The sequence below is a fragment of the Pinus tabuliformis genome, chromosome 9 (genome assembly GCF_031772625.1).
Source record: "Pinus tabuliformis cultivar Carrire ecotype Pingquan chromosome 9, CPIR1, whole genome shotgun sequence".
Classification (NCBI taxonomy): Eukaryota; Viridiplantae; Streptophyta; class Pinopsida; order Pinales; family Pinaceae; genus Pinus; species Pinus tabuliformis.
The window spans coordinates 1,713,704,035-1,713,731,970 of NC_142307.1; the positions used below are offsets into that span (position 1 = coordinate 1,713,704,035).

The following is a 27,936-nucleotide window of genomic DNA, read 5'->3' on the forward strand; positions in this document are numbered from 1 at the left end:
CACTTGGTCAACGCAGCCCTAGAAAAGTCGATGTTGCCCAGAAAGTGAAAGTTGCCCTAAATCAGTCAATGCTACCCTAGTTCAGTCATGGCTGCCCTAATTCGTCCTTCTTCTTGCACGTGTGAGAGAAGCTGCTCCTTTGTTGGCCCAATAAGATGAGGAGAGAGAAGATGAGTTGAGATGAGATGAGTTGATAATGAATCAACCTCACTTGTACTTATATGATTTGTTGGGCATGTGTGCCACACATTTAGCTGCTGGCCGACCTTGACAATTTGTCAAGTAAATACAAATAAATTCATATCTCCATAAATACTTGTCAGAATTAGATGATCTTTAGATCAATCCTACACCTCTCGACAAGAGGAATCTAGGAAAAATATCAGCTGCCATAAATAAGGTGACCCACATGGAGTTTGGCCCTAGTTGCCAATTTTAACACTCCCTCTCAACTAGGGAGAACTCCATCTGCTAATCCGTCTGACCGTTGGTACTATCCCTGCCATCAAATGCACTGCCTTGCACTGCTTGGCTCTGCTCTGCTGAACTATGAAGAAGAAGAAATGATCGAGGATGTATCATACCATCCTCCACTGACCCGAATTCAGTTTCATTGTGTGTCATACTACTCTCACTGATCCCAGATTAGTATCCTCAGGATGTATCATACCATCCTCCATTGACCCGAAGTCAGTCTCAGTGTGTGTCATACTACTCATATTAATCTCATTGATCCTCTCATACCATGCTCGGGTTTCTTGCTTTAGCCCATAGAGGGCTTTCTTCAACCTGCACACATGAGATTCCCGATCATGAATCTCAAATCCTTTCGGTTGCTCCACATAGACTTCCTCTTTGATTGAACTATGCAAGAATGCGGTCTTGAGATCTATCTGATGTAGGTTCCATCCTTGCGAAGCAGCAAGGGCTATGATCGAGCGAATGGTGGTATATCGGGCAACAGGTGCAAATATCTCATCATAGTATATACCTTCCTTCTGAGAGAAGCCACAAGCGACAAAATGAGCCTTGTACTTTTCAGCACTTCCATTAGCTCCATGCTTTTTCTTGTAAAGCCATTTTGAAGTGACAATAGCTTTGCCCTGGGGTCTAGGGACCATATCCCAGACATCGTTTTTCATGATGGACTCATATTCCTCAGTCATAGCATCCTTCCAGACTTGATGCCTGACAACTTCTGTAAATGATGAAGGCTCATTTTGGATGATCGTGCTCATGATGGTCAAGTATCCCTGATACCTGGTCGGCTTCTTACTTTCCCCGGAAAGTCCCCCTGGGTGCAATGTGTCCTTCAGCATCATCAAGTGTACCCCTAAGCCATGAAGGCCTCTTCCTAGAAGAGGAAGGCTCTTGCGGAGGGGGATCAATAGGATGCATAGGTTCTTCCACATCAGGCATCGTCTCATCTTCCTTTTCCTTTGGTTCCCTGGTGTCGGCTTCTTTAGATTCCCTTAGAGTAGGAAGATTGTCAACTTTGCTAAGAGCCATATCTTCGTCAAAGGTGACATTATGGCTAATCTCGACTTTCCTTTGACCAACCACATAGATTCTATAGCCCTTAGTATTTTCGCTATAGCCCACGAAGATACCTTTCTTTCTAGATGCACCCAATTTATTCCTTTTCTCTTTCAACACATGAAAATATACCGGACTTGCAAAAATTCTAAAATGAGATATGTCAGGTTTCTTACCAGTGAACATCTCTTTGGGAGTCTTGGAACCCAATGCTTGATGAGGGCATCGGTTTTGCACATATCCGGCGGTATTTGCAGCTTCGGCCCATAGAAACTTGGGAAGTCTTTGATCATGGAGCATAGCACGAATAGCCTCCACAATCATACCATTCTTCCTTTCCACCACACCATTTTGCTTAGGAGTAGATGGTGTTGTAGTCTCCCTCTTAATGCCAGCCTCTTTGCAAAAGTCATGGAACTCATTGGATTCATACTCAGTCCCATTATCAATCCATAAGGTCTTGATCTTCTTTTCGGTTTGATTCTCGATCAAGGCTTTGAAGTGACGAAACCAAGAGAACACTTCATCCTTCTTTTTCAAGAAGTATATCCAAGTCTTGCGAGAATAATCATCTGTAAAAGCAAGGTAATATACATATTCTCCCAAGGAGTTCATAGGCATCATACCAGATATGTCTGAGTGAAGCAATTGCAATATATCAGAGGTCTTGCTTTGGCTTGAGGGGAATGGTCCCCTTTTGAGCTTTTCTTCGCCACATCCCGGACATACACCTTCTTGCTCTAATTTGAACTCGGGCATCCCGATCACCATTTTTCTCACATCGGTAGAGCTTTATAATGAAGGTGAGCAAATCTCCGATGCCATAGTTTGGACTGAAGTGATGTGTCACAGGACATGACACCTAGAAGACTTCCTCTGACCTGATATAATGAATCGACTTGAAACCCAAGAGTGAAAGCTTTCTTAAATTTCTTAAGAAATCGAATCAGTGATCAGCTGTAGTAAGGGGCAGTGAGTACGAGGCAAAGAGGCAAAGATAGTGCCGAGAGACCAGTGCAAAAGCAGAGAGAGGCAGACGCTGAGCTAGAGGGAGCCATGCAGAGGCAGAAGGGATTGTGTAGAGGCCAGAAGGGCCTGTGTCATCCATGCAGAGGTTGCAGGAGTGACGCAAAGGGCCGTAGAGGTTGCACAGAGCCTCAGAGGGCTGACGCAGTGAGTTTCGGGCTGACGCAGAGGCTAGAAGGGTTGACGTTGAGCTTTAGATTGTGCTGGAGAGGGTTTCGTGGGGTAGACTTTCCGAATATCTGCTTCCGAATAGAGAGGTATTATTGCCGGATTATTTTCTCTGTTGGGTGAGCCAGGTTGGCACCCAGTGGTCCTCAGAAAGACTGCATAATAATATAACCCTCATAATTGCTGCACTGGTTTTCCCAAATTGGGTTTTTCTGGGGACGTTGTCCAAAAATAACGGTGTCACTTGTGTGTTTGTCTATTTCTTTCAGTTGTTGATCTATAGATGGTTGAGACTATATTGTGTTTATTTCAATGTTTATATGGTTAAACAACTTGTTAGTAATTAAACAAGTAGGTGAAATAAACCAGAGAATACAGATAAAATTTCTAATGGGTAATACTTAGAAATTTCAACATTGGGCAACTTAATTGAGGCCTAAGTCCATTAGAGGAGCATTATGGCACCCTATAGGTGAAGCATTGAGAACTATGGGACTCTTATGACTTGTAGAGAATCATTCCATTCCATGGGTACCCACAATACCCCCAACAATCTGCACTTTGCCCCACATTATTCATGCCATGATGCATTTGGACCAACATGCCCCAGTAAGCTTAACAATGCACACATGATTTGGTAGCTAATCTGAGGCCCAGATAAGGTTTTTCTCACCCTTTGAGACATGGGAGGGCTAGCACCATCTTCAACGCCCTCGATGTTGGAACAAAATTGGGCTATTTTATCACCAAGAGACCCATTTTGTGCCACAAACACAAAATTGGGGTTTTTGTGGTGAGTTGCATGGAGATTTAGGGGCAACCTCTAGATCATGATTTTTGGAGCTTGCGACACTCAATTTGGCACTAGAGGGGCCCAACACATGCCTCCAAGAGGCTTATGTATGGATGACGTCGACATTTGAGCCTCTTTGTTGGTGATTTATCTTATTTTCATATTGGTTATTGGGTTGGCCTGTGGTGTAGAGGCTTTATTGTACATTATTTTACAATTTTAGGGGCTCTTTAGGCATAATATGGTTTAGTAGGACTCATATATATTGAAGATCATTTCATTTAATCTTCTCATCATCAAACTTGTGAAAATTGGACCTCTTAAGGAATTCACACTTGCTTCTTGTGGTTGATTTTGAAGATACTTGGATGCATTTTGAAGCATGGAAGGTGATTTTGACATTATTTGGAGCTATATCTTGGTCCAATGGAAGGATATATTGCATGTTATCTTGTATGTGGAATCTATTTGTTGAATATATTCTTCTTGAATGTCTAATGCATGGAACTATTGGTTCTAGGTTAAAATTTATGCCCTAAATTGTTGAAAATCAATTTATAAAGGAAATTCTGGGTCATTGTTATTGTAACGAACAAGGTTCGTATACGTAGCGGAGAAGTCTTCAAAAGACTTGGAAGATGTAAACATACATAATAGGATAGTAATTGTATATTAAATATTATATAAAAATTGATGAGATATGAGATGATTACACTGAGGGTGAGGGCCTGCTTATATACCCTAGGCAGGGATCTTTTCACCAATGGTTATGTCCTTAGGGAGATACCTTTTCATTAACTAGTTACTGATTAATCATTATTTATTATTATTATAGTTTTACATCATTTATATTATTTTATATATATTTTTAATCATAACTGTTCTGTGCAATATTCATTGTGACATGTAATGAATGTTCCTAGTGGACTACTTCTTGTTATTCTCCATCAAATTCCATTAAGTGGGTAATTGTTTAAATTTTGACATCGAGGGCATCAAATTTCGACCTTCTAAGAAAAGAATCAGGCTTATCTAACACATCTTTGACTCCATATCCCCATAGAACAAGGCACTTACCCAATAACTTGGTTATCAACCTTAAATTTTATCCATAATTTTCTCTTCTCAAATTCGGTCCTTTTAAGGCTAGGGAGAAAAACTAGGGCTTGGAGCGAAATTTTAGGGAAGAGTCTTTTTGGTGATTTGAGAGCCTAAAAATCAAGAGATAGATCTAGGCTACCTAACATACCGATTTGGTGGGCATCCATTCAAATTTCATCCATAAAATCTCTTGGCCTCTGTGTTGCCGTAAGAGGGAAACCCTAGTTTCTTCTTCCTCAACTTGAGGACTTCTTTGAGGGTTTTATGAGCCTTGGATTAGTTGATTATCATCACAAGAAACCCTTTCCCACAGGCCTTGACCTCGTGAATAAATATTATCATCGATAAACCTCAAAACCTAGGTCTTGTGCCTTTCTTTTCTAGGGCTTTTCTTTGAGAGCGATTTGCTTCTTTGAACCTTTGTACCATTATTGTGCCTCTCTTTGAATGAGCTTTAGTTTGGTCACTTATCATTAGCATACCTATTTTAAGTGATTCCAGCTTTACTGGGACTCCCATCTATGAAAAATTAAAATACATAAAGAGCAGGGTGTTTTGGCTAAGGTGACATTGGGCCTCTACCCCATTGTTAGCACTTTGTCTAGCATTTGTCTTGTATGGTTTCCCTGTCCAAGGCCTGCTAGATTTTGTGGTAACATTGACATTCTTGAGTTTGTGTAGAGGTAGTGTTGGGCAGATTTGAAATTTTTTGCAATGCCATTGAAAATTTAGTTTCAGCACGAAGGATAAAAGCTCTATGAAGTAGATTGTGGGTTTTCAATTGTGGTGAAATTTCGGATTAGGCGGGCTTTCTAAATTCCTAAAGAATTTTGACATTTAGTTGTATATAGACAAAGGAAAGAAACTGACATGTAGAAAAATAAGGATGAGCTACTTAATGATCTATGTTTCAATCACACATACATGTGTGAGATGGTGTCTTCACCAATGCTTAGTTTAATGCTTTTGACATTTATTATGACATAGCTGGTTTCTTTAATGGCAATTAATTCATTCTATAGTTTCACTTGCTTTTTTATTTTATTTTCTTTAGCCTGGATATTGAAGTTTGGGGATTCTGTTTTACAGAGTTCAAATCCTCCTTTTACTGCAATTGAATTAGACCACAGTGACTCAGGGAGGGAAGGTTGTACTGTTAGTACACTTACAGTGACTGCAGAGCCCAAGAACTGGCAAGCAGCAGTAAAGGTTGCTGTTCAGGAGGTTTGTATTTATCTCCTCCTTTTGAAGTTTTGAGATGTAGTAAGATTCAAGATAACTGGTTATTGATTTTCTTGTTGAATTTGAGTGGTGGGATAGATTTATTTGTTTTCTTTTTTTAACCGGTGTAATAATCTTTTTTTTCATTTGGATGCAGGTTCGAAGGCTAAAAGAGTTTGGTGTCACAAAAGGAGAACTTGCTAGATACATGGATGCTCTTATAAAGGACAGTGAGCACTTAGCAGCAATGATTGACAATGTCCCTTCGATTGACAATTTGGACTTTATCATGGAGAGTGATGCATTAGGCCATACTGTCATGGACCAACAACAAGGTCATGAAAGTCTCGTTGCTGTTGCAGAAACAGTAACTCTTGAAGATGTATGAAACACATTTCGTTTTGACTGATTGTATTCTGAATTAATTTGTTAACCATCATCCAGAATTAATGTCTTAATAGTATTTTTAGTTTGGGTCACTACACAGAGTTGAAGATAAAAGTTGGGAGTGTTACTGTGCATTGCATATCTATCAGTACTGCTGATAATCTCTCTTGAAAAATTAGATCACTGCTGTGCTCTTTTCTGTGCGAAATGCATATCCTTCATTATATACATTCCAAGGACATGGTGAGGAATTTAATAACATTGAACAAGGATGAGCTATTCGGATGGTTTTCAGTGATGGAGATAATGTGATACAAAACTTTCTATTGGGTTGTTGACAGAACATATCAAAAGAGATGGTTTCCTGTAGCCATTCCTATCATTCTGTATATTCAAACAGGATGATTTTTAAGTTGTCAGACGTTCATGTATTTTCAAGATAACAGACAAGCTAAATTATCTATCTTTGTTGATAAGAGTGCCATCAAAACGATATTAAAATGTTTGTGGCATTCTAATGTGTGTTTGCAGGTTAATGCTGCCGGGGCAAAAGTTTTGGAGTATATTTCTGATTTTGGAAAACCCACTGCACCTTTAGCTGCAGCAATTGTTGCTTGTGTTCCGAAAACTGTCCATAGAGATGGTGTTGGAGATGTTGAATTTAAGATACATCCAGAGGAAATAACTGCTGCAATACATGAAGGCCTGAATGTGTCGATAGAGCCAGAACCAGAGGTTAGTTTTCTTTCAATAACACTTTACTTGCGATTATTTAATTTGTGATTGAGAAATGCCTTTGAGATAATATTATATAGTTTTTAGGTGTTTGAAATCTTCATTCTTTTTACACAGTTTTTCAGTGAGGAATATATCTTAGTGACCGGAATAGTTTCTTCTGTGCACAAGGCAGACTTTGAAACATGCTTTGTTGAGCGCTTTGTTTTGAGACCCCTTTGCTGATATATCTTTACCATAAACAGAACATGGCCATTGGCATGCTTTCTGCTACTATTTTAGGTTAAATAGTAAGAAATTTTGTTGACTAAATTTAAGGTAAGGTAGAAAACAGATTGAGATCTGGACATAGTTTCATAATGCTTTTTTATTGGTAGGAAATATCATTTTATATTAATAAGTAGAAATACATGGGTATAAAAATCTTGAGCGAACAAATCTTAAGAATTTGCAGAGTCAACACCTGAGTGGCCAGAGGGTTGATCTTTGTACTAAAACTTGACCCCAATGAGTCATACCATATGTCAAATATTATCTGCCTGGAACTGGAAAGTAACCAGAGACTGTAGAATAAGCTATGCACAGAGATAAACTATGCCTGCAGGTTATAGACATAAGCATTACTTCCTTATCATAACGTGCTAAATAAACTGGAGATAAGGGACAAGCATGACTGCATCCTTGTCAGGCACTGCTGTAACCATTCCTCCAGTAGGCCCCTGCTTCTGAGCCAGGGGCTGCACCTTTTGATAGCTGTATTGCTTTGCTTTTCCTGATGCTGCCATCTGCTGCCAGAATATTGGCAGCCTTCATGAGGTACCTACAAACCTCATTCAGGAGGCCATGGAAGAAACAATTATAACCAAACAAATACAAAACGCAAGAGGTTGACTGGGGAATTAAGAGGAAAAAGAAAACTGCTAAGTGTTGTAGGGAATTGTCACCTCCCTCTTGATTCTTGCCTCCTTGCAGAAATCAATGAAGTCCATCTGCAATTTATCAAGCTTCGATTCCTTGTCTTCTTCTGAGGTTGATGCTCATCCTTGTCCTCAACATCAGCTGTTTATGCATGTTTCCTTCCTTTCCCTTTTCTTGCATGAAATGTAGGAGCTAGGGTTTCTTCATATTTCAGATTCATTCAGCTATCTAGCCACACCAAAGGCTTACAAACTAGTATCAACACAAAGTCATTCCACACGCTATCAATGAGATAAACCAAGTATGCATCAGACCAACTCCACTTGCATTCAAATCTTGTACCAGGCTGTCCTTTGCCTCCAATGTTCACACAGAGATCAACTCCTTTTGATCAGTGTCAACTTTTTGCCCACCTGTCAGACTCCTTGATCAGCTTCTTAAAGCCTCCGGCCACCTGCCTATAGCCACCTAACCAGGCCTTGCGCCAATGGCCAGGCCTTTTTTGTCTCTGCTGCTCCTAAAACATTGAATAGGCTATCTGATCTAGGTTTGCGGCCTTAACCCACTTTTGGACAGACCTAACCAGTTCTGAGGCTCTTGGCCTCCTTGTCTGTCCATTGTAACTAGACCAGCACTCTGCCAAACGCACAGCCATTGTACATTACCTTCACCCACTGCTAACTCCATCCAATGTGTTCTGTTGCAGGTAGAAACAAACTATATGCTGCAGGTCTTCAATCAGCATTAAACAAGCAATACCAGTGCTTGGGCATTCCTGGTGATACAAATAACTCCAACGGCACACAGCACTTCGTCCCTCAACACACACAGCATATGTATACAGCAATCAATCCACTCTGCTAACTGTGTGCACAACACCTTGGCCTCTAATGGCATTTCCTCCCTGGCATCTGTAACAACCCACCCCACCTTACTTACCTCTGTGGGATAGGTGTCATTAGCTAATCCAAATCCTCCAGTGATGTTAGAGAAATGGGATAATAGTTTTTTTTTTGTCCTTAATCAATTTAAGTTATAAAATCTCATGCCGGGGTTTGCGTGCAACGCCTAAGCTTCTTAATTCCTGCTTGGGGCCTCATAGCCAAAGCCTTGTATATATATAGAAGCATGGTTTGAGCCTCAGTTAGCATTTCAAATGTGTATGTCATATATATATATATATATATATATATATATATATATATATATATATATGCACACTGCGACCCTTGTCGGACAGATATATGCACACTGCGACCCTTGTCGGACAGAACCCACTGCGCTCAACGGAATCCAATGACCATGAGCTAACTACGTCACCCCAACACTTTATCGGTAGCTCTCCTTCGTCTAGGATGATCCTTTAGGATACGTCATCTCGTTTCTCTCCATCTTGGTGAACCCAAGGTGTGCTCTTTTGTTAACAACTGGGTCTCATTATCGGGCTTACGTGTTTAGTGGGGCCGCATTGCCTCCTCCCCACTAGCCCATTGTTCTGACCGTTGTGTGCCACATGACCCCAATCTTGTATCTTGGCATTTTCCCTTGATGCACCTCTTGATACCTTCAGGTTCATCCCGCCAGGATGAACTGTCAAGTGGGACCACCTCCACACCAGTGCTATCAAAAACAGATCGGAACTGGTGGAACTGGTCGATCTGACTGTTTTTGGCCCAAAACCAGTCCGAATCGGAATAGGCTGGTTTGGTACCGAACTGACGGGTTTTGTAACGGAATCAGTCGGTCAAACCAGCCTATTTCACCGAACCGATCAGTTCATGACTAGTTCAAGCATAAATAAATTGCCTTTTGTTTTTTAATTTTTCGAATTTTTCAGTTGGTTGGCCCACTTCTAATTCTCATCTAGGCTAGCCTAATATTCAATCCTATGGCCCTCAACCTAATAATCAAGTCTATGGCCCTAGTATTGCTATGAAATTCATGGTAATGTTAAATTCTTAAAGTTCGTCCTTTTACTTAATTTTTTAACATTACCATGAAATGACTCAAGATGTTTAAGAGTGGTTCCAACCTCTTTGGATTTCATATGGAGAAAGTAGAATTTAGATTTCACTCAAAATCCAACGACTTAACAATTTTTCAGGATTTCAGGATTGGGGGGATTGCAATGTTTTCTTTGGATTTTGTCATGTACGAGGGTATGGAACTAGTATTTAATAAAGAGCACCAAGTCCTGTATGTACTTTGATGTTTGTGGCATTGGTTGTCAAATTTCTCTATCATGACTCTACAAAAAATGTACCCATCACTCAAACAAAATCTTGACATGACATGCTACGTTTTTTCTATCTTATTTTAATGCCTAAATGGTTATATTAATGACGAAGACCCCAATATAGGCAATGATTTTGATGATATGTAGGCATTTGTTGTAGCATGATTTTTTTTGGATGCTAGAGGCCATCTACAACCCATTTGTTGATGCATTTTTGGTTTAGAGATGGATTGCACTCGATGCTATTTTGGTTATCTGCACCCTTACATGTTATGTAAATGAAAACTTTTGCATATTTGTATATAAATTGCTTGGATTCATATGGATGCACATGAATATATATGTTTTTCTTTAAAATATGAGTATTTTATGTGTTTTTGGTAAGCCATTTTTTTTTTCCTGTTTTCTACCGGTTTCGACTAGTTCTTGGTCCACAAGGTTTTTTGGTTCGATCACCGGTTTGGTTTTTATAACATTGCTCCACACTAATTAGGGTGTGCACTCTGCCAACACCACTTGACTTGCGTCATCCCACAAACTTCCTCCCGATGTTCACTTCGTTGCCCAAGTGCTCGCCTCTAGGATGGGACTTCCGGGCCACGTGGAAGTTGTGGTTCCTTCCCTTTCGCATGCCATCTCTCTCGATTGGCCCACGTGGTTGCGACACCATGTCATCCCGACTCTTCGATCCGAACGTTCCTTCTTCATGTGTCTCTCGAGCTTCCGGGAATGATGCTCTGGGACATGTTCAGGTTTGTCAACATTGCATTTTTATGAGGAAACTTGGGCTGGGGCTGTCACAAACCCCTCCCCCTTGAGGGAATATCGTACTCGGTGTTTTTTTGCTCATATGCAACACATGAAAAACAAAATAAAACATACACTGTTTTATGGAGCTTTATATACACAACCTTATACAATATTTACATTTATATACACACATTTGCCTTATCCAACAATCAAGAATGGATATGCTGCTCTCATGGATTCAACCATTTCCCAAGTGGCTTCCTTTGGCCCAAAGTGCCTCCACTGTAATTTGAATTGCTCTATGGCTCCATTCCAGAGCATGAGATTCCTCTGGTCTAGAATGCACCATGGCTCTGGCTAGAGCTCTCCCTTTGTTTCCATCTGTAGCACAAACCAATCAATCACATGATTAGATTCTTGCACATATTTTTTAAGCAAAGAAGCATGGAAAACATCATGAACTTTAACCGTTGGAGGTAAATCTAGGCTATAAGCCATTGGTTCGATCCTCTCAAGGATCTTAAAAGGCCCACAATAACGTGGTGCCAACTTGGCACATGACCCAATTTTTAAGGAGGTCATCTTGGGTTTTATTCTCAAATAAACATGTTCCCAACTTGGAACTCTCTATGCACCTTATGCTGATCTCCATAGCTTTTCTATAATAGACCTGACCTGCAAATATATGAGAATACAAATATACCCAGAAATAACAAGATAGAAATAGATAAACTTCAAATCTTTATTAATATCAAACCCTTGAGGTAGGGTAACACCATACAATCACTCCTTAAGGAAGGAGAACACTCGACAAGCCATATGCTTTCCAATAAAATATTCCTTGACATATCTCAATGGGGAGTCTCTAGTCTCTATATAGGCCTCATACATACAATACTATGGGTCATTACCATGGTTCTCTCAATACCATATATCTAATACCATGGGCTTACCAATTAACTATGGCCCGTCCCATTACTACATTATTCCCTTGGGTACCTCCCTTTGTATCCCATACTATCCCTCCTAGGTATACTACATTCCACCCCCCTTAAACATGTTTCGTCCCCAAAACATAAGAATAACACAAATAATAAGATCTACTCAAAAGAGTAGTCCACTGGTACCATGCAACATCTTCTGCTTCAGCCTCCTTAGACTCTACCTGTTTATTGATGGAAATATCTTGTAATGTAATTTTCTTCTTTTTATACTAGAGCTTCAGGAATTTCTTCTGCACATTAATATTGATAGTACCCACAGATTGCATCCAAGGGTATACCAAAACAACATCCACATTATCCATATCTGAAGTATAAAAATCAGAATGCAATACATACTTATCCATAGAAATCTTCAAATCTTTATAAACTTAAATATCCACATTATCAACCTGTGTTTTCCATGTGTTTTGCTGGAACTTGCAATTTTTTTGCCAAATTAACATTTATAAGATTTTGCTTGCAACTAGGATTTATAGAAACAATGATCTTTTCATTCTGAATATATCCATGAATCTGTAACAAGGGGATACCAGTGGAAAATAAGCCCACATGTTTCTCATTAGCTTGTTTTCCAGCATGAGACCATTTGTCTAAAAAGAGTTTTTCAAATTCTTCATTCGAAAGGTTGTACTTCTTGCTGTCAAGTGAGCTCCACCATATGGCAGCCTCATTTTACAAACCCCTCCATGCACAACCTTTCCAATGTTTTGGCCATAACCACTTTTGTCTGTCTATGAATTCTTCAATAGTAGGACCATTATCGTTTTCTGTAAAAAATTTATGGCTAGAAGCCATGAAAAGGGTTTTGAAAAAAATCATTTACTTGGCGAAAAATTTACAATGGCCACAGTTCGGTCAATATTGCTCAGAATCTTTATTATGACCTGTTTTCAGACATGGAATGACCATTCTGCATCTTCTATGTAATAAAAGTCTTGATCTAGGCACTGGGATATTAGATTTGCGCTGCAATTGTCCCACCATCACAAAAATTTCTGAAAAAAGTGTTGATTTTAAATCAGTGATATCTCCCTTATCTGGACTCCGATTCGACCGATTTTTTTTGTTTTTTGAAATTGGGTAATTTTTCAAGAGGATCTCAGATCTGCAATTAGTTTTTCAAAATTCCCCTCAAAAACGACAAAAATTAATTGGAGATCCGCCGCCTATGAATTTTCATCAAATTTTTTTTGCAACACAGTTGATTTTTAAATCAGCGATATCTCCTTCATCCGGACTCCAATTCGACCGATTTTTCTTTTTGAAATTAGGTATTTTTTCGCAAAGAATCCAGATCTGCAATTTGATTATTTATATTTTAAAGATCTGATCTGCAAACTAGCCACCTCAAAAATTTCCTGCAAAAATTAAAAAGAATCTCTTCGCTTGCCCAAGAAAGTGCTTTGATACCACTTGTAATAGATCTGACCTGCAAATATATGAGAATACAAATATACTTAGAAATAACAAGATAGAAATAGATAAACTTCAGATTTTTATTAATATCAAACCCTTGAGGTAGGGTAACACCATACAATCACTCCTTAAGGAAGGAGAACACTCCACAAGCCATATGCTTGCCAATACAATATTCCTTGACATATTTCAATGGGGAGTCTCTAGCCTCTATATAGGCCTCATACATACAATACCATGGTTCTCTCAATACCATATATCTAATACCATGGGCATACCAATTAACTATGGCCCATCCCATTATTACATTATTCCCTTGGGTACCTCCCTCTGTACCTATGTTGCGGGGGAGTGCCCCCCCCCCTTCGATCCCGCTCCCAATCCGCGCTCCGGGCGGGAGCGGGTCGGGAGCGCGCTCCCTAAAAAAAATTTTGCTCTCTGCCTTTTCGGGAGCGATTTGCCTTTTTTGCAATTTTTTTTTTGTAGTAATGTTTGAAATGCAATTTTTTTTGAAAGAAACAAATAATTTTTGAGTGGGGCAGCTTAATGATCAAGTCTAGGCCCTAGTATTGATATGCTATTCATGGTAATGTTAAATTCTTAAAGTAAAAGTGACATTCTCCTTAATATTCATTTCCATCCTTTTACTTAAATTTTTAATATTACCATGAAATGACTCAGGATGTTTGAGAGTGGTTCCGGCCTCATTGGATTTCATATGGAGAAAGTAGAATTTTAGATTTCATTCAAAATCCAACAGACTTATCAGTTTTTCAGGATTTCAGGATTGGGGGATTGCAATGTTTCCATTGAATTTTGTCATGTATTAGGGTATGGAACTCGTATTTAATCAAGAGCACCAATCCCTCTATGTACCTTGATGTTAGTGACATTGGTTGTCGAACTCCTCTAACATGACCCTCCTAAAAATGTACGCCTCACTCAAACCAAATCTTGACTTGACATGCTATGCTTGTTCTATCTTATGTTAATGCTTAGAGGGTGATATTAATGACAAAGATCCCTATACAGATACAAAGGTAATGACAAAGCTACCTATGGATATTAATGCTTAGAGGGTGATATTAATGACAAAGATCCTGATTTTCCAACAAGACTAAAAAATTAGACATTTCTCGTGGTGGCAAGAGGCCCAAGCATAAGAAATAGATAATAGATTTACTTCTCTTTTCTAGTTTCTAGTAGGTTTTATAACTATTGTCTCTTTCATATCTATTATGATATTTTTTTAAACAATATATGACAATTTAAGTTTGAAGTTGGCAGTTATAACTCATTAGTAATGAATTATGAATATGATGCTTCATGAAAGTTGAAAGTTGTTTCATTTCATTTCATTTTATAACATTTCATTTCATGTTAGATATTATTTGTTGTAATGGTTACACTTAGCTTACAAGTACAACTTTGGTGATCAATGATGATAAATGTTATATATTGAATTTTGAAAGCTTGAAACTTTAATATTGATGAATCATGAGACTCAATATGTTGTATGTTACTATGTTACTCAGTGTGGAAAAAGTCTCCAAAAAATCCCGATTTAATCCTAAAAACGCGATTTTTTGAACTAAACGATTTAATCCCCCGACTTTTTGGCGACTTTTTCACAAACGAAAAAATCGCGATTTTTTCCTTATACTCCCGATTTAATCGGGAGTCGACCCAAAAAGTCTTCCTCCCTTCCCAGGCCGCAGATAAAGAGGCCACAAAGGTGAAAAAACTGTAAATTGAAGCTTTCATCCATGCATTTTCAAGTTATTGCATTGTATTGTTTGTACTTCTTGCGAGCATAGCAGTCTCATTTGTAATCTGTTAGTTTTGAGGTTAAGATATGTTTTTGTTTTCCAAGGAAAAACAAATCTTTATTCTTCATATTTCTAGTTAGAAAACAAAGTATACATTGGCTAAGCCTCCAGGCTTTCAGTGATCCAGACTCTAATAGCCACTGCCCCTTCAAAAGATTACAAAAGTACCAAAAGGACATGCATACAACAGTCTTTCATAGAATTAACCCCACACCATCAAAAACATTGTTACAATTGTTGAATGCTTCCAGAAGAAACAACAAAGAGGAGGTAATGAAGATCAAATAGCAACAACCTGTCCAAAAAAAACAAAACTAGTACCTCAAAAAAGAACCCATTTTTCAGACAGGAACAAAGTACCTGTGAAATCTTGTGATAGCAAAGATCATTCCTGCAATGAGAGCACGTTTTGAAAGGGAATATTCTTTAGTGGTGAATTCCCTGTAAATGTGGGGAAAGGTTATGTATTAGAAGTGGATTTTACCTCCAAGAGTTTTTAAATAATAGATGCCAAGGCTAGGTTAATAATCTGACATCTACTGTTTTCTCAGAAAATAAGCAGCTTGGATTCACCAAGTGTTAATTTTCACATCTACTGTGGCAGTGGTACTCACTGTTAATTTTCATTGGACCTACCACCTGACACCTTATTACCCAAGCAGATTACAATCTACTGAATAAATGCATAACTTATTTCTTAATACAGTTAGTGGAAACAAAAATTAAAAGGGGAAGAGGATCTTAGTGACTGATTACTTGATGACTTTTAGATGACTCATGATATACATTTATTATATTTTTTGTTGATATTTTGACTCTTGAGAGTTGAGACTCGGACAGGACTCAAAATTCAGGAGTTGATTCACTATTTTGATATGTCATGTAGCATTAGATTTCATATACATATTATATATTAGCTTTCTTTACATGTTTATGTGCAAATGCATTTATTTGATGTTGTGGATACTCTAGATGTTAAAAAAAAGGGGAATAATTTTTTGTGTGTGTGTGTGTGTTTTTTTTTATTCGCCTACTTTTTCAAAAAACTCCTGACTTTGACGAGTTTTTCAACTTTTGGACCCTTGCCAAATTAATCCCGACTTCGACTTTTACCACATTGATGTTACTAACTTGTGGACATGGTTGATGAAGATTATAACTTCTAGATGATTGTTGTTGTATGATCCAATCTATGTTTTTTTTATGTTTTTTATATCTAATTCATTATTCTACATGTTTTTGTTGACATATATGTATCAAATATAAAATATATATATATTTTATAAAAAACGCTTCGGAATTCGCTCCAAAACTGGGAGCTTCTGAAAATGTCGCTCCCACTCCCGTTTTCGCTCCCGCTCCCCGTTTTCACTCCCGCTCCCAAATAACATTGCTCTGTACCCCATACTATCCCCCCTAGGTATACTATATTTTCTGCATATCTTGTACCACTTTCAAATTCTGCTTGATGATTTGAATTTGCTGCTCCATTTCCTTGAGCATATTAGACCCAACAAGGACCTTATTCACTGGATCATTTCAACTAATAGGAGTATTGCAACTCCTCCCATACAATGCCCCAAATGGAGTCATCTTGATGGATTCTTCGTATCCGTTGTTGTATGCAAATTCTACAAGTGGCAAGCACTCCTCCCAACTCTTGGGTTGATGCATGATATACATCCTCAACATATCCTCGAGGATCATATTTTCCCTCTCTGTTTGCCCATCTGTTTGTGGATGATACGCTGTACTAAATGCCAATTTGGTCCCCAGACCTACAAACAGTTCCTTCCAAAATATTGAGGTGAACTTAGCATCTCAGTCTTAAGTAATTTTCTTGGTGATACCATGTAGTCTCACTATCTATTTTATGAAGATTTGTGCCACCTCACTAGCAAAATTAGTGGATTTAACTACTACAAAATAAGCCACTTTTCCCAACTTGTCAATTACTACCATGATTGCATCATGCTGCCTAGAGGTTCTAGGCAAACTTGTAATGAAATCCATAGAAATTACCTCCCACTTCCATTCTGGAATGGGGATGGACTGCAATAGCCTTGTTAGGTGCTTGCATTCAACCTTTCTTTGCTGTCATTTGATGCATTTAGCCACGAAATCAACCACTTTATTTCTTTAAATTCGACCAATAGTAGTACTTTTTAATGGCTGTGAGGGCCTTTTGGTACCCTGGATGGCCTGAATAAGTCTTGACATGAAACTCTTTCATTATAAGTCTCTTTAATTCACCAGTCTGACACATAGATTTTGTTTTTGAACCTAATTAGGCCGTCATTAGTGAGGTGATATTCCTCATCCTCACCACCTCGTAACAACTTTTCTCTTATTTGCTAATATTTTCCATCATACGATCTAAATGTTCCACCAAGGTCCCGGGACGAGGGGGCGAGGGAACGAGGATACACGGGAGCGGCCTATGCAAAAGCTCCCCACCATTTTTTAGGAAACGTGGGGGAGCGTCAGGGTCTTAAAAACTTATAAATATAAAATATAATTTATTAATTGAAGCTGAGTTAATTGTGGAATTTCTCATGTTTATTTTGGAAGGCAAAGAGCTGATAACCTACAACCTAAGTGTTTGATAATAGTTTTCTGTCTTATAGCCTAAGAGGACGAGTTATATTTGCTGTAAGGAGCCACAAGCCTCACTACCTTGCTAGACGATTGGACTGATGTACATGTGGGGGCATTTCCTGGTTTATGTGTGTTGTATTTGGGTGTAGAACACGTGTTGTCACTGCTGAAGAGAACAGTATATTGCCGATATTTTTCTGAGCCTTTTATCAGTCACTTGCAAAGTTACAGCCGTACATTCTTGAAGGGTCTGCTGATATTTTAATTTATGATTTATCATTTTAGTATTTAAGTTTTCAACCCTGCAAATGGTCATGACTTATAACACAATCATGAGATCTTTTGTTTGCTATTGTGTTCTTGAGTTGAGTTTTGGGTTGCGTTGAATGTTCAAAGGTACACTTCAAATCAACATTGTTCATACGAATCTCAACATTAGTTAGGGGACCATTTTGGTCAAATGAGCATAATTGGTAATCTGTTGAACCTGTGGGCTAGTTGATGATAAATATTAATTGCAATATCTTGAGAAAGTCCCATTTTAGACTTTAGTTTTTGGACTGATATATATATGGTTTTCTGTTCAAAAATATGGGAATCAATAAGAAGAAATCTTGTTTCTTTATTAGCCATAGCCTACCTTATATGTGCCTTAATGTGTCATAGACTCATAGTTTGATAAAAAAGTTAAAGAATTTCAAACTGTACCTAAAGAGTTGAGTTGTTGACTAATGTAATGCTACAAATCAAACAAAAAAGGATTTTTGTTATTTCTGCAAACTTTTAAGATTAAAAGACGATCATGTCAGAAAAGACAAACCTCACCTAATTGAGTCACAGTGAATGTATTCAACAGGAAATCAGATAAAAAAAATTAAAACGTCGCCTGATCACTAAAATAGCAGGAACATTAATTTCGATATGAATAATAGCAAAGGACCACACATGGCATTCTGTTTATTGATTTGAGGATCACGCTATGAATAACAACGAGAACAACCAATGGTATTATGTTTATTGAGGATTACGCTATTGATATTTTACTAAATTTAAAAAAAATATGAAAAAAAAAGAAATGCAATTCTGGTACTTACAAGTCACAGTGCTCGACGGGGAGGGGTGCTGCCTGTGATGGAACGCTGGACTCACTGCTGTCACTGCTCACTGGAGGAACAATGCTGAGCTGATGACTGTTGCTCGATGGAGGAGTCGTGGACTGTTGATGCTCGATGTGCTCGTAGACGGTAGGATGCTGCTCGAAGGAGGATGGGAGGAGTTCGGAGAGTGGAGTGAACGGTGTGAGGGTTAAGTGTTAAAACAATGAAACATTGAAATTTGAAACGCAAATGCCAAGGCCCAAAACCCTATGGCGTACATTGTTTAAGTGTTAACTTTTAACATTAATTAAAATAATTAAAGTTTAGTGTTAATTTAAAGTTTAAATCATATCTCGTCTCCTCCCGTCCCCCCCTTGACCCCCCTTATCCCCCCACGACCCCCTCGTCCCCTCACGACGCCCCTTGTCCCCCTTTTCGGAAACGACCCCTCAAGACAGGGAAACGACCCCCTGGCACATCCCCCTGCATACCTGATATTTGGGAGCGTGGGGAAATGCCCCCTTCTCGTCCCCAAGTCCTTGGAGCACAGGGGAGCTAGGAAACTAGACCCCTAGGGGGGGGTGAGTCCCCGTGGAACATTGTCTGATCTTGCATTTTTGACCCTTTCTGGCAGGTTTCTTTTATAAGAACTTACAACTGTGAAGTGATTCACTTGAATTCTTCTGCTAAGAGCATCAACAACCTTATTTTATTTGCCTTTAATGTACTTGATTTCAAAGTCAAACTCACTGAGGATGGCTAGCTATCTTTCTTGTTTTGCATTCAGTTTGGGTTGCTCAAACAAGTACTTGAGCCCACTTGGTTTGTCATAAGAGTAAATTTTCATCCAAGGAGGTAATGCCGCCACATTTTTAAAGCATGAATGATGGCAACCAACTCTAGATCATGAGGCACATAGTTTATCTCATGTTCGTTTAACTTCCTCTACTCATAGCACACTACTTGCCCTTCCTACATCAAGACTTCACTTAGTCCTTCCTTGCAGGCATCTGTGCATACGATAAAATCTTTGTCAGGATTCACAATCCTCAACATTGGTGCGTTTGTGAGCAATTGTTTCAACTGCTCAAAGCTTGCTGCACACTGAGCTGTCCACTCAAATTTCTTTCCTTTTCTCTGCAAGGATGTGATAGGATGGCCTATCTTGGAGAAATTTTTAATAAATCTCCTGTAATAACCTGCCAATCCCATGAATGATTTGACCTCATTCACATTCTTTGGCATTGGCCACTCCATTATGGCTTTGATCTTCTCAGGATCAACTGATATTCCTTCTTTGGAAACAATATGCCCTAAATAATGTATTTGTGACTGGAAAAAGTCACATTCCCTGAGCTTTACATAGAGCTTGTGCTTTGTCAGCAATTGTGGCATTGCAGCCAAATGCTTTTCATGCTCTTCCTTTGTTTTTGAGTACACCAATATGTCATCAACAAACACAATGACAAACTTGTCCAAATAAGGGTGCAGCACATTGTTCATTAAGCACATGAATGTGGCAAGGACGTTAGTAAGCCCAAAGGGTACCACTACAATCTCATAGTGCCCATATCTTGTCTTGAAAGTAGTCTTGTGAATGTCCTCCTCCTTGATCCTTACTTGGTGATATCTCAGTTGATCGAAGAGATCATCAATCCTTGGCAATGGGTGTCTATTCTTTATAGTCACCTTGATTAATTGCATGTAATCAATGCATAATCGAAGGGTTCTATCCTTCTTCTTTACAAAGGGTACATGTGCTCCCCATGGAGACACACTCGACCTTATGTGGCCATTGTCTAGCATCTCCTTTAGCTGCAATTTCAGCTCCACAAACTCAGGGGTACTCATCTTGTATGGTGCCATAGATGCTAGTGCTACTCCAGGCACCAACTCAATAGTGAAGTCTACCTCTCTGTGAGGAGGTAATCTAGGAACCTCTAGAGGAAACACATTTGCATATTGTTTCCAAATCGAGTTCCTTTTCCTCATTATCAACATCACTACTAGCCTTCTTGTTGCTTAGGATTTGCACAACAAGCAACATGCACCCCTTCTTGCTGCCGCGCTTGGCTTGCATGGACGTGATCAACCTTACTAAAGTAGGCTTTTTTCTGCCCTGCGAAACTTCTCTTTCTCCTTGTTCATCAAAGCACTCAATTTCTTTTTTGTAGCAATCTACTTTGGTCCTGTGTAAGTACAACTAGTCCATGCCCAATAGCATATTGTATGCACCTAATGGCAATACATTCAAGTGTGCCGTTGTGGGCATGCCGCTGAGCTCAAACATGCATGATCTTACCCAGTAATTGATTCTTCTTTTGGTTTTGGTTTCCAATTGAACCAACCATGTTTCTCCATGCAACTCCTTGACCAAGTTGCATCCTTCAATAAGCTCTGGGCAACATAAGTGTAGTTAGAACCGGGATCAATTAAAATTGAAGCAATTTAATCACAAAACTTACCTTTCATTTCAATGATGGATACTTGGTGGTCTGCCTGACAGTTGTCTACGATTGCATAAATTTTGGGCAAGTCTCGAGCTACCTCACCCATAGTGTGAGCCTCTTGGGCATTGTAAATATTTGGCGCAATGTTTTGCTGGTGTGGATAGTCCCTTCTTCTGTGGTTTTCACCACATGTCTAACACCTTAGTGGCTCTTGACCTTCAAGCTTAAATTGCCCTGCTATCGGTTGCTGCACAATCCTTTTAACAACAACATTAGTCTTCTGGTGCAGTTGCTTTGCCGGGGTCGGGTGCTTACCTTCTCTCTTTTCTAAACTTTTCTTTGGGCCAATTCTTCTTATGTCCAATGTTGCTCTTTGCCTGCCAGTTGCTTTTGATTTCTGGCCTGTGTTTTGTTTGCTCATAGCAGTGCTTCAACTTCTCAATAGCGTCCTTCAGAGTTAGTGGTTCTAGCAACTCAATGCTATCTATGAATGCCATAAGCGACCCATTGATAAACCTTTGAATCTTAACTTTCTCATCCTTTAGATATGGCACATACCTCAATAGCCCTAGCAACCTAGTGACATTCCTCATTGGTTAGTTGTCCCATCTTGAGTTCATAGCCTTGCCATCATAATACCGCTAAAAAAAGTATTGTTCCCTACAAAACTTTTCAAATTCTGCCCAAGTTAACTCTTTATCAACAATGCCTCTAATGCTCTTCAAATCCTCCCACCAAATGTCTGCTTTTCCTTTTGGGCTGAAGGTGGTAATTCTAGCTTTCATATTTTCGGAATAATCATGAATTTTGACAAATTTCATCATGCCCAACAACTATGCTTCTGCATCCTTTGATTTCTTCATTTCCCCATCAAATGTGTGTGGCTTGGATTTCTTAAACTCCTCAGGCATGCAACCCTTCTCCTTGTTTCTTGAGTGATGATGATGGTGATGATGAGAGTGATGGTGGTGTCTCTTGGTAGCAGAACTAGAGGGTTTGTTAGAACGATGCACATGTGTGTTGGTTCCTTCTCTTGGGGTGCTCATTGGTGCATTTCCTGGCATGATGTCCTCACTTTCATGCTTGTGGCTCTTCTTGGACCTGCTTCCATCTGCCCCATTTGTATTTCCTTTTGATCCACAAAGGCTCTTTTTGTCTCTATGTCTAGCCCTCATTTCAAGTTTCCTTTGCCTCTGCAAATATGAGAGACTTTGCAAGATGGTTGCATTTATCTCAACTTGTTTCTCTTGAGCTCTTACCAGCCTCTCATTATCTGCCTTGTAGCTTCTAACGTCAACCTTAGGTTGCTCAAGGTATCCAACCAATTTAGAGAGTGATTCCCTCCCCCTTGGTCCACTGATCTTTCTTCTTCATTGGCCCTGACCTCATCACTTCCATGCTGTAACTAGTCAGAACTGTACTGCACCATACCAGTCACCATCCTGTGTTTATCTTTGCCTTATGTTGCTTGTGATGTGCTGTCAATCACACACATTGTTAGATATTTCACATAGTAAATAAATAAACATAAAAAAATGACCATGAACTTTACTCATGGGGCATCACTACTATTCCTTCCGTGACAAAACGACCATAGTAGTATGCTATTCCTTCCCTTTCGAATGCCGTCTCTCTCGATTGGCCCACGTGGTTACGACGCCACGTCATCCCTACTCTTCCATCCTGACGTTCTTCTTCATGCGTCTCTCGAGCTTCCGGGAATGATCCTCTGGGACACGTGGGTCGGTGGGCCGCACCATTGCAAGACCCTTGCTCTGATTGGTACATGTGGTAGCACTACAACATCATCCTGCACTGCTCATCTTGCTCCCTTTTGCCTGTACCCTTGCAAATGTTCCGAGGTGAACCTAACGGGATGACCTGTTAAGTGGGTCTGTCCCCGACCATTAGCATAGTTGCTAGGCCACATTTCCACCATCCTGGCCTGGACTTGCGTCATCTCGTGCTCCGCTATGAATGATCCCTTTTTTATCTTGTGGGATCCTTGGCCTACGAGATGACTTGTTTAGTGGGCTCCGCCTCTGTTAATAAGATCATGCCCTCCGTCTCCAGCTATGGGCCTCACTGGGCCGGTGCCCAGTCATCCCTGCCAACCTCCTTTGTTGTACAAAATAAACTTCGGGATATGCCCTCAAGGATGAGTTGTCTTGTGGGTGCCACTCCCAGTCCATAGAGGAACCCATCAATCTTGCTTGTCTGCTAGCACATCCCGGTTGATGTCATCCTTGCCAATCCCCTAGGTGATACCAGTTAAACTCCCAGGATAAGCTCCGGGCCATGTCAGCTTCTTTCGTCCAATTGCGAAAAGGGGAAACTTGGGCACGCTAATGACAGGTTCCCACAACAAGGGTTCTACCAGGTTAACGGATAAGGTTACCAACTTCATTATAAGACTAAGTCTCGACTCTCCTTTGCAGTGGCACTGCTCTTTGCAGAATCTCCTCATTCAAGCATGGTTCCTTTTTTGGCTTGATTGCGGTGGTTCTACGAATGTCTAGTCCTAAGCCAGTGTTCAACCAGGACCATTACGACTTGCTAGAACCGAATGGTGCTATCCTCCTGATCTTGCAACAAAGCCACTCCAATGAGTTCCTGGCCCTTGGCTATTCCCCGTTTCAGGACAGGGAATTCCACGCATGCCATCGCCAGTGATCAGCGATGGTTCTCGATGGCCCTATGACTTGTAGTGCCTTCATCAATGACCCCGTGGTGCTTGTCGAAGACCTCTAGGGCATTTGGCTACTAGCGGTGATGTTCAACCATCAATGACGGTGCCCCTAGGGCAAGAATCCAGGTTGCTAAAACTAAAAGTGCATGGCTGAGAGGCCACTTAAGTAAAGAGCACAGGGTTTGATTGGACTTTAGAGAGGAACAAATTCCTTAGCATTAGCACAATGCTATCTGAATGCATTCATAGGCTTATGGAGAGTGTGTATCTATATATATATATATATATATATATATATATATATACATATGCACAAACCTTGTTAACACAATTATCTTCAATGCAACTTTTAGTCTGTAATAAAGGATTCAGATGCTAAAGACTATAATGGTTAGACCTGGTTTTTATGGACCATTTCGGTGCCTTTACTCTATGCGCGTTTTTATTATTTATTATGTCATAGTCTAGTTCAGACCCATAGGGACTATTTCCATGATTTTAACAATTCCTCACATATTAATCATTCATGTTATATCAATGGTACAATCCACATTTCAAAGACATAAACAATTTAAACAAGGGAAGCATTATACTCTGTTCATCACATTCATGAGCACTATTTCAGTCCAGAATGAAATACACATTCATGCACATATACACACCATTTCAGTCCAAGAATGCAAACACATGTTCAGTGACATTGCAAATCCATAAGAAAACTTATCTTGTATTGTCTTGGGCAACTGAGTCTGGGACAAGGACTCTCCACCCAACCATAAACAACTGCAACCAAGCTTACTTGCAACTGTCACCCTTGGGCTAGATTCCAGAGATTGAGGGGTTGCTCAAAGCACTGAAACACCAATTGCCAGCTAGAAAAAGGACTCCAGAGGACCTCTTTCCTCAATCCCACTAGCTGGCTGCTGCATTAAGCAATGCACAAGGAATTCAGAGGTTCACCACCTCCACCCTCAAGGATAGTACCAGTGTTTCACGTCATTTCCAAGAATTCCAGAATCTGTTGCAACAGCAAGGCATAAATGCAAAAATCTTCAGGAACGACCTCTGCAGATATTAACTCAAAGATTGGTGTCTTCCCTAGCTGTCCAGGACTCCAGATACTACTATCTCAACCCATAGTCTCCGAGGAACCCAACTGTTACAGGGCTCCAGAAATTCTATCCCAACCCATAGCCTCCAGGGAATCCCGAGCTGTTATGGGGCTCCAAAGATTTCAATCTCAACCCACAGCGTCCAGGTAACCCAAGTTGTTACAGTGCTCCAGGGATTCTATCTCAACCCACAGCCTCTAGGGGACCCAAGTTGTTACAGGGCTCCAGAGACTAGTATCCCAACCCCTCCACGAAACCAGAGAACCAATCCCCTTCTCTTCTCTTTTCTTCTCTCCAGTGAATCCTTGCTTTGCTCTTCCTTCTCCTTTGCTCTGCTCCCTTTTGAATGCTGCCCGAATGGATGCTCTGCCTCATATCCATGAATGAGGGAATGATTGAATCCCCCTCGCATGAGTCAATTGAGGGAATGAATCTTCCTGTCCCTTCAGTCGAACCCTCTCTTTTCTCTCCTGCTTTTCCTTATTGCGCAGGGATTTCTTCCTTGTCCTTGCTGCCTTGCAAAGGTGTCCAGTCTCATAAATTTTCCAGTCTGTTCTGCCTTATTGTGGTTCACAAGCACATTGCCTGTGTCCCTTCTTTGCAGCCCATTTTAATTCAGGAACCGGTCCATTAAAACATGCATCGACCAATCTTTAATGCCTGTCCCAACAGTCCAGATTTCCTGCATAAGGAAACCTTTCATATCCCAAGCAAGCCACCTCCTCAGCTCTGGAATCCTTGTACCCTAGACTCAGCCCATTTTAATATATGTTTTGGAAAACATTTACATTGCATTTTTATGAGGAAACCCGGGTTGGGCCTGTCACAGCATCTGATCCTTGCAATCTGTGATCGATCACTAGTTGCTACGATGCACAATGCACTCTGTCAATCAGATTCAACACACTCTATGGACTGTTCAATACACATAGGTATTTACTGCATATTGACCATTACACTCAGATCACATGCAAGTGTCTTTTGTTTTACATTGTACAGGAGGGTATTATGTATACTTCAGGCTTTCAACGCACCCATGCTTGGTTCTCACATCAATCACAGATTACATTTACTAGTTATATGCACAGGTGTATTCTGCATAATTGATCGTTGGAATAGAAAAGTGAATGTCAAGTTTCTGCCTTCATAGTGGCTTGTTTTGAAGGGCCCACATTGCATTTCGAGCTGCACGGATATCATAGTAAGATGTCATTACAAACCTGCAATGCTTGCATGCAGTACAGAGCATCCTAATGTCACCATCATGCTCTAAATAAGTATGGAGCTCTGAATCCTCCTCGTTACTGTTAGTATTCCACACAAACAGTGTTTTAGAGGGATGTTCACAATAAGGATGCCCCCCCACGATTGTTGCAGGCACATTTGAAATGCCAGAGTGACCAGTACCACCACCAGTAGTATAATCTGATATTGCGTTGTTATTTTTTTATTCATTCAAATTTTCTTGAGAATCTGAATCTAGTTCCACATCACCTCCACTACTAAACAGATCATATTCTTCTTATTCTTCCATCTGGTTGAACAGTCCACTCTTGTCAAAATCTGAATCTAGTTCCATTCCACCTCCACTGCTAAACAGATCATATTCTTCTTATCCTTCCATCTGGCTGAACAATCCACTCTTGTCAAAATAATCCATTATTCCTGCCAAAAGTTCATCATCAGGAAGGCAATATCCTATAGCTTGGGACTCCATCCTTCAAAGGATTTCAAAAAATCTTTTCCTTGATCTGCTTTCTTGGAATGACAAGATGCAGATTCCATTAATTTTCCACCCCTTTCTGACAAATTCAATTTCCCATGAAAGAGAACAGGCAGTGATCTTGAAAATAAACTCGTACCACTTGATACATGAAAGCCATCCAATTTCTTGGAATGACAAGATGCAGATTCCATTAATTATCCACTGCACCCCTTTCTGGCAAATTCAATTTTTCATGAAAGAGAACAGGCAGCGAGCTTGAAAATAAACTTGTATGACTTGATACATGAAAGCGCCATCCAATTTTGCTCCAATATCAGTTCCCTCTTCCTTTGTTGGAGGAATCTGAATGCTGGGGCTCCACATTGGTGGACCCTGAAAATGCTTCGACTGATCCACTGACTGGCCCATTGCATAGTCTCAAACTGAATACCTGGATTCAGAACAAATTAGAACAAAAGAAAAAACTGCTCAGATTTTCAGTACAGTCCTTGGTCTCCTAGGGCTAGGCCAGCCTTGATCAAACCACAAAAGAATTTCAACTTTCTCTTAGGGTTGTTCTTCTTGCACAAGTGAGTGTATCCACAGTGTCTCAAGTGGCTGCTCTCTCACCAAAGCTCTGATACCATGTTGAATATTTCTACAATAATACACAGTAGAAACTGATCTTCTGATCTGATAACTACTTTCTAATGATTTTCAATTAATTTATCTTGTGCCTTATATATCATTAAGCAATTATACACATAAAATCTCAACAATAATGCTGTGAAACAATAAGATCAAAAAGAGACGGCCATATACAATAGAGACAACAAATTTTCCCAGGGAAACCCAATCTTGGGAGAAAACCCAGCAACTTTCTTCTAGGAGAAATTCTTATTCAGCAAGGCGTACAATAAAAGTCTAGAAATCTGTGCCAAAAAGCAAGTCCAAACTTTTTCCATTTCGTCCTTATTTCTGCTCCCATGAGTGTGTTCTATATAAGAGAGATGAGGATTGAGTGAGACAAATGAAGTGTCACGTCATGTGTATATATAAAAGTCGAATGGGTGGATTTACCCCAAGGGACACACCCTTTCATGTTGGGGTTGACCTGTCCCTTTTGAGCCTACATGAAACCCAAAAATAAAATTTATTTCCATAA

The 27,936-nt window shown here is 39.8% G+C and overlaps 1 protein-coding gene across 1 annotated transcript in view; it reads left to right on the forward strand.

Annotated features, from left to right (window-relative positions):
- LOC149155551 (stromal processing peptidase, chloroplastic-like) overlaps positions 1-27,936 on the forward strand; it is a 335,427-nt gene that overhangs the window by 153,392 nt on the left and 154,099 nt on the right. Inside the window, exons 10-12 of the mRNA XM_089445700.1 lie at positions 5,714-5,848; positions 6,003-6,227; positions 6,764-6,967. Coding sequence (XP_089301826.1) covers positions 5,714-5,848; positions 6,003-6,227; positions 6,764-6,967 — 564 coding nt within the window. The remainder of the gene's footprint in view (positions 1-5,713; positions 5,849-6,002; positions 6,228-6,763; positions 6,968-27,936) is intronic.